Raw genomic sequence first — 13080 nt, forward strand, 5'->3', positions numbered from 1 at the left:
GTAATCCCGGACTGACCCCAGAGTTTACGGCTGGGTCCAGGACTGGGCCTTCACATGTTCTGCCGGTGTGTTGTTTGGAGAATTATTGTGGTACTACAGAGTACTCATACACGGAGTAGTCTGACAGAATTGTAGTCTAACTCTGTGAAGCTAAGGTCGTAATATGCTAGTTGTAAAGTTTGTGAATGTTTTGGTATTTTCTTTTGCTGTCTTTCTCTTTGGCCTCTCCTATCACTACACTGGCACTTTTCTTTTCACTCAATCGAGTACGTTTGGGTAAACACGAATAAAGCTGAGTAGAAGTAATTGTGCTTATTGTGTTATTTACTTGCACAGATGCCATTGTGGAGTGACCCTGTAAACAGAAGACAAAGCAATGAAAGGGCTCCATTTTGTACTGTGTATAAAGGCTATAGCGGCGACTGCATCCGGACAATTAGATGTGTTAGATGTTTTTAGTGTCTCCGCTCCATGTGTTGCATAACAGCGTTGCACACTGTGTTCTGACAGAGGAAGCCAGACCCAACACGTGATACTTCGGTTTTTCTGCGAACCGCTCTTCCTCTTATGCCAACGCGCCTTTTCCTTTGAACAGGTTCTGATTCAGAAAGATAGCAGTGGTATTAAATGTTTCTCTCCGTTGCTGTTGAAATGGTTTGCAATCACAATCCTGTTCCCGGTGTCCATTTGAAACACTTCCAGAAACAACACTTGCAGCTGAAAAAAGAAGTGCAAAACCAATGCAAGAATCATCTTAAATGTGTGCACAATGAATCTAAACTGTGCACAAAAGAAAGGTTTGGGGGAGGAGTCTGTTTGCAGGAGACGTTATATAATCTATCTCATCTATATAACCGCAGATTTGCTGATCATTAATGGCACAGTGTTGTATGTTGCATTGGCACTCTGGTTGACCAACTATCTTTGCTTTGAAAAAAGAAATAAAGAAGACGTATGTTAAACTCAGTGCAGTGCAAACAGGGGCAAAACTCTGAGTGTGTGGGAGTTAATATTCAAATTAAAATTGTATGGGGATTTTGTTTTTTTATCACAAGCAACCACAAAGAGTTTTCCAACTTGAAAATATCCTTATTGTTAGTCGGGCACATTAACATGAACACATGTTTGTACACAATATGTCAACTACAGTTTCAGTTACAGAATGTGGAGCAACACTCGCCTTAAAATGTATTTTGTAACATTTTCTGTTTCTTTGTCCAATCAGAGTGCAGTTTACTGAATACTTAGAATGCTTTCACATTGATGAGCATTATGTTTATGCATAAACTGATTAAAAACAAGTTGGCTAGCTTGTTACACCGCTTTATTTACCACTAATTAGGAACCCAGAAACCACTTTGCAAAGCAGTCTAGCAGTTCATCTTTTAAAAGCTGAAATCTCATGACTACGTACTTCGATGAGTTCCTTTGATTTTAGGAAAGAAATCATATTCTAAATACTCTAATAAAAATTAAATAAATATAATGATATGCAGTGTTAATTTTGTCGACTAAAATATTTACTCTTAATTTTAGTCAAAGTGTTATTTTTGATGACTAAAATTGGACTAAAACTAAATTAAACGTTTTTCATGAGACTAAAACTATGACTAAAATGTCCAGATATTTTAGTCGACTAAAATAAGACTGAATAAAAATGAAAGGGAGAGACTAAAATCATCCAAACTTCTATTGACAGTTTGAAAGAGCCTCAGATCATGTAAATTCTCTGCCAAAGGATCAGCTCTGAGCTTTGTTCATGTGGAGCAGCTCCATAAAGCAGAGGAACAAGATTAAATATGATTCTAATGAATATTATCAATGCAAAGTCGACTAAATTCGTCTTAAATTTAGTCGACTAAATTTACTTGCAATTTTAGTCGACTAAAACTAAAATTGAAGATATTTTTTTGACTAAAACCAGACTAAAATCAAATTACATTTTCGTCAAAAGACTAAGACTAAAACTAAATTAAAATATGTTGTCAAAATTAACACTGATGATATGTTTGATAATGATAATGAACAATAGCTTACACTTGTGTTGCACTTTTCAAGCCTTTGTTGCCAAGTTTCTCAAAGTACTTTGTTTTTTTTAGTACAATAAGTAAACAGAAGCTATCTCTTCAGAAGAAATGTCACGTTTGCGAGGACCTTTGTTGAAAATAACCTCCAAGAATTACATTTGTTTGGCTTAGTCTTCTCCATTATGCCATCCATCCATCCATCCATCCATCCATCCATCCATCCATCCATCCATCCATCCATCCATCCATCCATCCATTTTCTTCCGCTTTATCCGAGGCTAGGTCACAGAGGCAACAGTCTCAGCAGAGGTGCCCAGACTTCACCTCCTCCAGCTGTTCTGGGGGGACCCAGAGGCGACACCAGGCCACAGAGACATAGTCCCTCCAGTGTGTTCTGGGTCTTCCACGAGGCCGCCTCGCAGGACATGCCTGGAACAGATGCCCGAGCCACCTCAGCTGCTCTTTTTGACTTGAAGGAGCAGCGACTCTACTCCGAGCTCCTCCGGGGTGACTGAGCTCCTCATCCCCAGCCGCCCTGTTTGAAGGAAGGAAGCTCACCTCCTGTCCGCGATCTCATCCTTTTGGTCATTACCCAGATGACATGACCATAGGTGAGGGTGGGAACGTAGATCGATTATGCTGCTTGACACGTGACAGGATATTGAACAGTCTGGGAACAGCAGGGTCAGCCCAGCATGTAATATACTCTTCATGATGATCCATAGCCTTTACACGACCACTTCACTTCGATCTGTTACTGACACGTGTGTCATTCCTGACGCTTGTGTCAAGTAATGAAATGTAAGACTGGCTCAGGCTTCAAATATCAAAAGTAAACACATTTAGACGGGTTTATTGTTATTACGAGAAGACATTGTGCTTGATATGAAGCATAAACGAGAATATATTCACATCTATCATTGACAAATACTAGACACACAGAGGTGCATTAAACAGTCTAATGGCAGCTGAATGAAGCTCTCTCTGAAACACCTGCTCATGAAGTGGGTGGAGGGGATGGACTCGATGGCCTTGAGCCTTGAGAGCACTCTTTCCTTGGGGCACCTGTTGGAAGGGTCCTCAATAAGATGAGATGAGATGAGATGAGTTAAGACAAGATAAGATAAGACGAGACGAGACGAGACAAGAAAGCCTTTATTGATCTCACAATGGAGAAATCTACTTGTTACATTTAGCTCTCAGAAACACCCAGGGTGTGCAAATAGGCAGGAAATGTTTATGTTTTCAATTAAATAGTAAATAGTGATATCTTATGTACAATGACTACCAAGGACTTTGTGGGGACAAAAAGCATAAACACTAAATAATAAATAGACAGACTATAACACATAAAGTGACGCAGATATGTGATGTAAATACAGGGATTATTGTGTGTATTCTGGTTATTGCACATGTTACTTTACAGTCTGTGTAAATAACCTCGAAGTATATATTTGCTTTTATTTTATTTTGGCGTTGGCCATAAGCTACGGTTAATTTCCTGTTTGGTATTCAGGGCTTTTATTTTGAAATAAGTTTTCCCCGCTAACTTCACGCTAGCTTCACAGCAACAAAAGTACGAGAGAAGAAAATTCACGACGGAGCGAAAAATGTATTTTTGTATTAGCTACCCCTTTGTAGAGGAACAAGGTATGTTTATAGTAATGCATAACCACATGTTTAAATATTTTTATTGATTGTCCATTTCATGGAAGTTAAAAGTTCATCTGGATGAAAGATTGTAAGAGTATGGCAATTAGCTTACACGCTGTTTTTATTGTGTGTCCCCAGCTCTTACGGTGAAATTCGAGTTTACTGTCAATAAACTTCAAATCATCAGTAAAGTGTCTTCCATAATGCGGGGGGGTATGCTACAGTCTGGTTGTACAGTCTGACAGCAGTGGGGATGCAGGCCTTGCAGTAGAGCTCCTTTTTGCACTGAGGGTGCCTCAGTCTCCCACTGAAAGAGCTGCTCAGCTCCTCTACAGTCCCGTGCAGTGGGTGGGAGGTGTTGTCCATGATGGAGGTGAGCTTGGCTAAAACCCTCCTGTCCCTCACGTCCTCCACAGAGTCCAGAGCTCACCCTCCTGTTCTTGTCCCGCTCCATGCTGCCCGGGGCCCAGCACACGGCAGCGTAGTGGAGAGCAGAGGCTACCACAGAGTCATAAAAAGTCCTGAGCAGAGGCCTACTCACTCTGAAGGACCTCAGTGTCTTCAGAAGGTGGAGGTGACTTTGGTCCTTCTTGTACAGGGCGTTGGAGTCAACCTTCAACATCAAGAGTCACTTCGTCCTGTTTCAAACCAATTGAAAGTCATAAGTGTCATAAAAAAGATATACTGCACTAAATGAGGGATGGAAAACTGGAATATTATGGCAATGGGTGCATCTTTCAGCAGGATTACGCAGTAAATGTTTTTTAATGTCCAGATGGACAAATACATGTTTTATTTCTAAATAATTGTAAGCATTTCATCAAACAGAGGAATGAGAAATGTGGATAGGAAGCATACATTTAGACACAGAACAACTCTTGAGAGTTAAAGATTAAACAGCAGGCAAAACATTAAGCATTTGAGCAAAGATGTTTATTTGGCCGGGACAGGGGATGTTGATGAACACACATGGGACTCATGCATAAACACACGTCTCCCACTCACACTCAACCTGGACTATTGTAGCCTACATGTTTTTCAGAGCAGAGGAAACCTACACAGGGCACTAAATGAAATTTGGGTTAAGCCACACTGGAGAAAATGTGCTCGGTTCAGGTGGGGGTTAAGAGGTTAAGGGGAAAAAACAGGACTCCTCAATGAGGGATAACGTGATAAACCCGGAGCAGACAGCAGGGGGCAGCAGACGCGCGCGCTTGGTTACTGTTGCTACAACAACCATCTCTTCTGTTATGTCCTGGACCCAGAGCCTCTGAACAAAGCCAGCGCTGCACATTGCGTTTACTTTTCAAGTAAACCATGGCTTTTGTTTCCCAGAGAGAGACGAGCGGGACGTACACCTTCTCCAGCCGTCCCAGAGCCGTGGACAACCGCTCCAGATACCGAGAGGCGCCGCCGGAGCAGTAAGCAGCCCGAGGCTAACAGTTAGCTCATGTTAGCTGTGTGTGTTTGTGTTGGGTTCACGCGCTGCACACGGACACCACCTGACTTAGCCTGACTGTATTTTTATTATTTTACTTTGTAAAAAGGGTTCAATAATTCTCTATTGGTTATTCCTTATGTATATAGGGTTAATAAAGTTTATTTTTTTAGCGCCAAAACACCTGTAATCACTAATCGACTTAATGATAAGAAATAGTTATGTTGCCATAGTGATTATTATTATTATTATTATTATTATTATTATTATTATTATTATTATTGTTGTTTTTGTTGTATTAATATTATTTCAATATATATATATATATATATATATATTATTATCATTATTAATAACAACAGCAACTAGTTTTAGAAAATCTAACTGTGTGTGTAACTGTTTGTAGTCTACATACCTATGATAACTGCCTTATCTTATATGGTGGTGTGTTTTTGCCCCATGGGACTGTGGATGGAAATGAGCTCTGAGCTAAATTAGGCATATTTATAGCACTGATTTTTTTGTTCATAATAGGCATTATCCCATTCAAATACGTACATTAATAAATGAAATAAACAAAAAGCAACATCATACTTCATAAAGCAGGTTTGATTGTGACAGCAGTAACAGCTTTACAGAATCAAGTCCTCATATTTTATTATTTTTACAGAAACTAAAGATGACCGAGGACTGTACGATGCACTAAAGTACATGTCAGTCACATGTACATTTTATATCTTGAATGCAGAACTCCGGGCCAGTATGGAAACATCATGTATGACCGTCGAGTGGTGCGAGGAAACACGTATGCTCAGCGCGTCATACCCACAGTGAGTGTGCACACTACAGGCACAGTGCAGAGCAACCTTGGCCTTTGTCCATTTTTCTCTCCAATAGCATGGTAATGGCTGTATTATATGTAAGGTGCACACATTGTTATGTTTGGAGAAAAGTTTTGTGGAATAGAATTATTGTATCCGACAGAGCAGACGAATAGACTTCAGGATTGCCATGGGAATCTGCCTTTTTTAGGAGGAACTAGGACACATTGTTCATAGATTAACATTAGCTAAAAACAATGGAAAAACATGGAGAAAAGAGGTGCGGAAAATTTGTGTTAGCTGCTGGGTCACTGCTGTAGCGTCCAGATGCTTTTCACTATGTTTCATTTACAGACAAATATCATTTGATATGTCCAGTGCTCTGGAGAATGTCTAAATGCTTTTAAGGGAAGCATGCTCCCTGTATTTATTAGTTTATTATTGTGGAATTGTACCCTTACTTCCAGAATACTAACCAGAATAACCGGCAGTTAGCACTCGTGCTTCACAGCTAGAAGGTTCCGGGTTCGATCCTTTGTGTGGAGTTTGCATATGCTTCCTGTGTCACTAAAACATGTACATTAGGATAATGGTGTGTAGGTGAGAGTGAGTGGCTGGTGGTGCACAGATTGGCAGCCTCACTTCCGTCAGTCTGCCCCAGAGCAGAAGTGGCTACTAAGGTGAATGTGAATTGTCCCATGTAAAGCGCTTTGTTCCTTTCCTTCCTAACCTGACGTCCAAACTAAAGTGGAGATGGTTTACAGACGACTCAGGCGGACATGGCTGAGCTGCAGCGACAGCAGGAGCAGAGGAGGAGAGCCGTGGCCCGGAGAAGAGCTCGTGAGCAGGAGCGTGTGGGGACTCCAGAGGCCCTTCAGGGGCGGCAGCACATGGAGGTCCAGACCGGTACGGTACGGCACACACACACACACACACACACACACACACACACACACACACACACACACACACACACACCCTGGTGGCAGCAGGGTGAAGAACAGGTTGTTATCGGGATGGCTGGTTTCCCTGACGATTCTCTCAGCCCTGCGCCGGCATCTCAGTGTAAATATCCTCCAGTTTAGGTGGACTGACTTATGAGGCGGACTCTCCTGAGTGCAGCCCTCCCTCCACACTGTCACAGGTAATGATCCTCTTAGTGGTGCGGCTATACATGTTTGTAAATGCCTGAGGACATTTACACCACTGCTGGGGTCTCTGTTTGAAACCTTTGAACATGCCTCTGCTGACATCAGACATGCTGAAGAGCCCATCGTTGGATATGGAGGTGCAGACAGGTTACAACCCTGTTAGTGTTGTAGGAAATAGATGTTTAAAAACCTGAAATAACAGACCCCAAAATGGCAATTTATAATGATCTGCATCTTATAGGATATTTTGCACCAGTTTGAATAGTCTTTGATAGAGAAACAAATGATAATCATCAATGTCGTTTTGCATTCGAGACAAACCCAAGTATCAGATTTTCCAACCAGAACCAGGGTTTGTGTATGAGCTCAAAAACAGATTATTGATCTGATTTGATATAATGAAAAAACACCGTCGACTAATGCGAGTGACATAGGCATTTTTTTTTTTGTAGGCTCAACAAAAGTGAGACGAAAACGAGGATGAAAATGCAACAAAAAAGCCAAAAAGAGCAACAGAAAAGTGACAAAAACTCAAGGAATATGTAGGTCTTAGCTTTAATTTTTCATGTAAAGCTGAACTGCACTTGGTTACGGTTGTGGTTAAGATGAAAAAGTCAACATTACACACACACTGTATCATGTTCAAATGCTTTTATGTGAACTAAACTCTCTGTGCCACAAACCCCGGTGTTCCTCGTCCTTTTGTCACGTCAGAGCTGTACCTGGAGGAGCTGAGTAACCAGGTGACAGAGGCGGACGCAGAGTGCCAGACACACGCCTTCCTGGACAGGCCGGACACGCCGCTGTTCATCCCCGCCAAGTCGGGAGTGGATGTAGCCACCCAGATCGAGGACGGAGAGGTCAGTGACCGCTGCACACCAATCTTGTCCTACGGTGGGTCAGGAATGAAAAGCTGGCCTCGGGTTTCCCCATTGGGCCACAGTAGGACTTTCAATTGCCAATAGTTAAAGTTGGCAATGAATTTTGTAGATGTACATTGTAAAGGCTGTAAATATTGCAGACATGTGATGAGGGGCTCATGCTGGAGGGCGACATATTGAGACGTATGGCACCTATAAACCACACGCTGATTGGTGATCGATACGGCGTGGCCTGGTCGTGTCCCATGGATCCCATACTGTGATCCCAGTATGGTGTTTTGTGGCATTAGCTAATCGCTCATTTATTATAGCGATCCCTGATGAGGAAGTGAACAATGGAAGAGCTTGAAACACGTTTGTGCAGCAGATTTCACTTCCTCCAACTTTCACTCAGACAGAATCATTCAAGGAGCACAGCTTGAATTAATAGTCTTTGATAGAGAAACAAATGATAATCATCAATGTCGATTTGCATTCGAGACAAACCCATGAACCAGATTTTCCAACCAGAACCAGGGTTTCTGCAGGGCTTTGGAAAGCATTAAAGGTTCTACATTTGCTGAGATGCCTCTTGTGTGTAAAGTCCACTCTCTCACCTCCGCTCGGCAGCTGTTCGACTTTGACCAGGAGGTGCAGCCGCTGCTGGAGGTGCTGGTGGGGAAGGTGATGGAGCAGTCTCTGTTGGAGGTGATGGAAGAGGAGGAGCTGGCCTGTCTCCGAGCCCAGCAGAGGGCCTTCGAGGAGCGACGAAATGCCCAACTGTGTGAGGTGCAGAGGCTGCAGGAGCAGGAGAGGCGCCACGCTGAGGAGAAGGTGAGTGCTGTGGGACTTTCTTATATCATTATTACGTTAGAGCAAGGTGAACGTCGCAGGGCTGTGCTTGATGGTGCTTGTTAGAGGATGTTTTTCGGCTTTTTTGACTGCATGACTTTAAAATTGTCATACGATCAAAATTATTGCCAAATTTGTGCAAAAAATCACACAGTGTAACCCCAGCTTCGACTGAAAGAAACTAAAGCCTGATCACCAATGTTATATAAGGCAGTGATTCTCCATCAATTTTATGTGACGCAACACGATCTTTTCATCTGACTGGAAAATAGTCTTTACTTTAAGATTGAATCTCTTATTTCTAAATTTGTTTATGTCAGAAGCGAGAGTCTGCTGTGATTGTTGATGCTCTTTCTTTGACCCCATTAAACAGACCGTAGTTCCAAGTGATTACACACAGTCCAAATCTCTGCCTTACTGAAGAAGATTGCTGCTCTGAATTGTTTGTCATTTGAAGGAGCGGAGAATTGCCCAGCAGAAGGAAGTGCTGAAGAGAGAGAAGGAGGTGGCAGAGAAGATGGCCGCTCGAGCGTACACTCAGCAGCACCTGGCCAACCTGGTGCCCTCCATCTTCACCTCTCTGCGCTGCCACGGCTTCTTCACAGACACCCTGCAGCACGGTGTGTGGCACGTCACTCTGCACTACAATAAGATACTATACTATACTATACTATACATATATATATATACATATATATATAAAAATGTTTGTTGTTTTAAAGGAATAGGCCACCGTTTTTACATACTGAGATATGTTCTTACCTTTACTTTGACGAGTTCTTTAGGACCTGTCTGATCTTCCCCCGTGCCTTCAGTCACGTAAACACAGCGCAGACGGCGTTAGCATTTAGCCTCTCCCCCTCTCCTCTATAGCTCCAAAACAGGTCAAGATAGAAGCTACCAAGCTCTTCCACGTTTTCCATATTTAAATATGGTTACGTGAAGTGTTACACTACAAAGTATAATTACACAAAATTAAACAATGTGGATTTTCTAAGCGGATAAAAGGGGGAACTATATTGTAAGGCGTAATAATACTGGGAGTAGTTTGGCATCCGCACAGTAAAGTGAAGATTACTGCGCAGTAAAGTGAAGATTACTGCGCGGATTTCGAACTACTCCTGGCGCACCACATTCATCTGTTATGAATGTGGTGCATGAGTGAGTGGTGGTGGGAGGGGCCAATGGCACAGTTTGTCAGGCTTTGTCCCACAAAGAACACACTTTTGCCCTTTGAAAGTTCCTCAACATATTTTAAATGTGTTTTATTTATTTTATTTTATTTTTTGCAGATGTTGAAACCAATTTCTTACCGTGGCTGATGAACGAGGTCCACTGCACTGCTGACCAGAGACACAGCAGCCGCTCTGTGCTGGACGGTAAGAGCGTCACATGACCACATGGCTTTACTCTCTGCCCTGATGGGTGGTTTTAAGGATGCGTTAAGGATTATGATTCACTCCTTATTGATCTGCTCCGTCTTATCTTAGCAGCTTATTTGTCACGTCTGTTCTCAGTTTGCAAACTTCTTTCCAGAGTTTTCTATTGCTTGGGATTTGTGCCACTGTTGATATTATTTGCAAATATTTTTATGAAAGTATTTTTTAAATATTGTTTAAAAGTTTTATGTTTATTGTGAAAACATTTAGTTTTCATATTGCCACGTCTGTCCAAAAACTGATTGAAAACAATAGCTACGCCTGAAGGCCCTGTTATATGTGCCAGTGGAAAACCCATACAGGAAGGGCATCTGGTGAATTGAGTTTTACAGGTTTCTCAATAAACTTTCTCTATCAGACGGTGATGGTGAATGACTTTCTGCCTCTTAGCCTTAGACCTTAATGTTCATATTAAAGTTTTTTCTTTTCTTTTACAGAGATGATAAAAGAAGTCGTGCTGAGGCGGCGTCCTCCTCAGACGGACCTGTAGAGACTAAAATAAATTAAAAAACTAAAGTTGTTGCAATATCTTTATACTGTTTTGTCCTATATCAAAAGTAAGTTTATACCTGTGCATTTTATTTAATTGTAATTATTTTTTTGGTGCAATATGAGACACTTGTGAGAGGGACATTTGGAAGAATCCAAAAATGTGTGTAAGTTCTAAAATAAAGTCATAAAAAGAGCTTGGCCTGCTGCTCTGATCTGGAGCTTTGCTGACCTCTGCTGGATGAAGAAACTACGACACTTTGTATTTTGTTGTTGTTGTGTTTTTTTAGATTTGGGTAAACCCGAACTTGAGAAAATGTGCTCGGTTCAGGTGGGGGTTAAGAGGTTGAAAGAAAAGTATCAAAATAGCGACGAAAACGTGGATGAAAACAGAACAAAAATGTGCTGGAAAAGCAACAAAAAAAGTGACAAAAACGTGACGAAAACACGGCAAAAAAGAGATGAAACACAGCAACAAAGCAATAAAAAAAAATCAATGAAAGGGACAAAAAAACATGACGAAAACACAACAAATAAGTGACAAAAAGTGACAAACACGCCAAAAAGCCACAAAAAAAAGCAATGAAGAACAAAAATGCGTACAAAGGTCTTAGCTTTCAAATGAGGCATAGAGAAGCTTTTAGATTTGGGTAAAGCCGAACTGGAGAAAATGCACTTAGTTAAAGGGACTATGCAGAGTTTAAAAATGTTAAAATGATGTATTTTCCTCCCCCTACATGTTCCAGCCATGTCCTAATGTGTAGAATGAGCTCAGACCTGTTCACCACAACTGCCTCTAAAATCCTGCACTGTCACTCAAAAAGGTATTACTTTGGGTCTGAAGTGCCGTCATGCACGAGCCTAATATAGAAGCTGCAGTTACGCATAAGACCTGAGGTGGCAGTAGTGAGTATAAAATGGCCAACTTGCATCTAGTCTCTTTAAAGCAAGAGGTTAAAATCTTGTGGAAGTGTCACATTTAGGCTAATTTGGGCCAGGCTGGTCCGAGTCCAGGGCCATTTTTCAGTCCCAGTCCTTCCCTGTTTGTTTACCTTCTCTGATTTCTGTAAGTAGTAACAATATTTTGGAAGTACGGTCACAGAGGATGGGAGGCTGGACGAAGAAATAAAACTTTGGACAGAGAGACAAAAACAAAACAAAAGTTCTGGGTGAGGACCATCAGCTGAGGTGCTGTGTGTTTCATCATCATATGGATAAACTGGACCAGGAAGTAACAGCCACTGAACAAAGGCTTGTGTCGGAAGATCAGGCAAATATATAGACTCAAGCCACCTCAAAACATTTTCCGAGATACAATCTTTTGAACTATGCTTGGAAAAAAGAAAGAGGGATGAGTTCCAGTGATGTGAGCGACGTTCATGACCGAGCGGCTCTTTTGAACGGCTCTTTATGCAATTTCTCCATCTGTGAGATCAATAAAGTACCATCATCATCATCATTAAACCCCTGCTTGATATTTCACCATTGAACGCTGCCTGTGATACAGTGTTCGGGCTCCAAATGTGATATGCAAATAAGACAGCGCAGTGTGAGGCCCAAAGGCAGACACCACTCATCTACTTTTGCAGGTGCTTGCTTTGCACTTGAGGAAACAAAATGGTAAATGTCCCTGAAGTGTTTGTGGATAAAGTGTGAGTCCGTCACGTGTCACTGAGTCGTCCCCCGGCCCGGGTCTGGAGATGCCAGCGGTGCAGTGTCATTTGCATGTGTAGCGTTACTTTGCAAACAGTGGACTGAGAGGCTCCAGTAGGTAAATGTGCTCATGTTTTGCATCTGGCCTAATCCTCAGTGTTAAACCATGTCAGCAACACTTTAAAACCTCACTCAAAATCGTATTTGGTGCATCAATGTTGGTAAAATGGTCTGAATTTAAAGGCACACTGCGTAACATTTTGTGCTATTGTCATTAGTACAAAACATGCTCCTAATGACCAGCTCGACACAGAAAATGCTAATACTGCAGTGGGTGACCAAAGAGTGGATCTGACCTGTTTGAATCTCAAATGCTGCTGACTTTAGTCACATCTCCATGGAGACGGACCCACTCCCGGTGAACTTACAGCCTTGCCTTAGGAGAGCTGAGCCGCTCACAGCCAAAGCTCATGTTTGTTTGTACATTTAGGAGGTATTTTTCAATGACGGAATCATCTGGCATAAAATAAATGATTATATTCTTGTGTTTCAATTTTATTTTTTGGGTAAAATTTTAGGCGGTGTGACTTTAAACACCGACATTAGGCTCACAGCAAGGAGCCCCTCACGCATTCACACTCTCATTCATACACCAGCACACGCAGACACTGTCAAATCTTCATGTTTCCGACGCCTA

At 41.8% G+C, this 13080-nt stretch overlaps 1 protein-coding gene across 1 annotated transcript; it reads left to right on the forward strand.

Moving 5' to 3' along the window:
• Positions 1–4910: 4910 nt before the first annotated feature.
• On the forward strand, positions 4911–10731 carry rsph3 (radial spoke head 3; the record flags this gene model as incomplete). The annotated part of the gene is made up of 8 exons (XM_079571674.1): positions 4911–5101; positions 5867–5948; positions 6704–6845; positions 7805–7950; positions 8581–8784; positions 9260–9422; positions 10095–10181; positions 10679–10731. The coding sequence occupies exons 1-8, from the start codon at positions 4998–5000 to the stop codon at positions 10729–10731; spliced, it is 981 nt and encodes a 326-aa protein (XP_079427800.1). The 5' UTR covers positions 4911–4997.
• Positions 10732–13080: the final 2349 nt, after the last annotated feature.

Source organism: Gobius niger (assembly GCF_951799975.1).
Source record: "Gobius niger genome assembly, chromosome: 15".
Classification (NCBI taxonomy): Eukaryota; Metazoa; Chordata; class Actinopteri; order Gobiiformes; family Gobiidae; genus Gobius; species Gobius niger.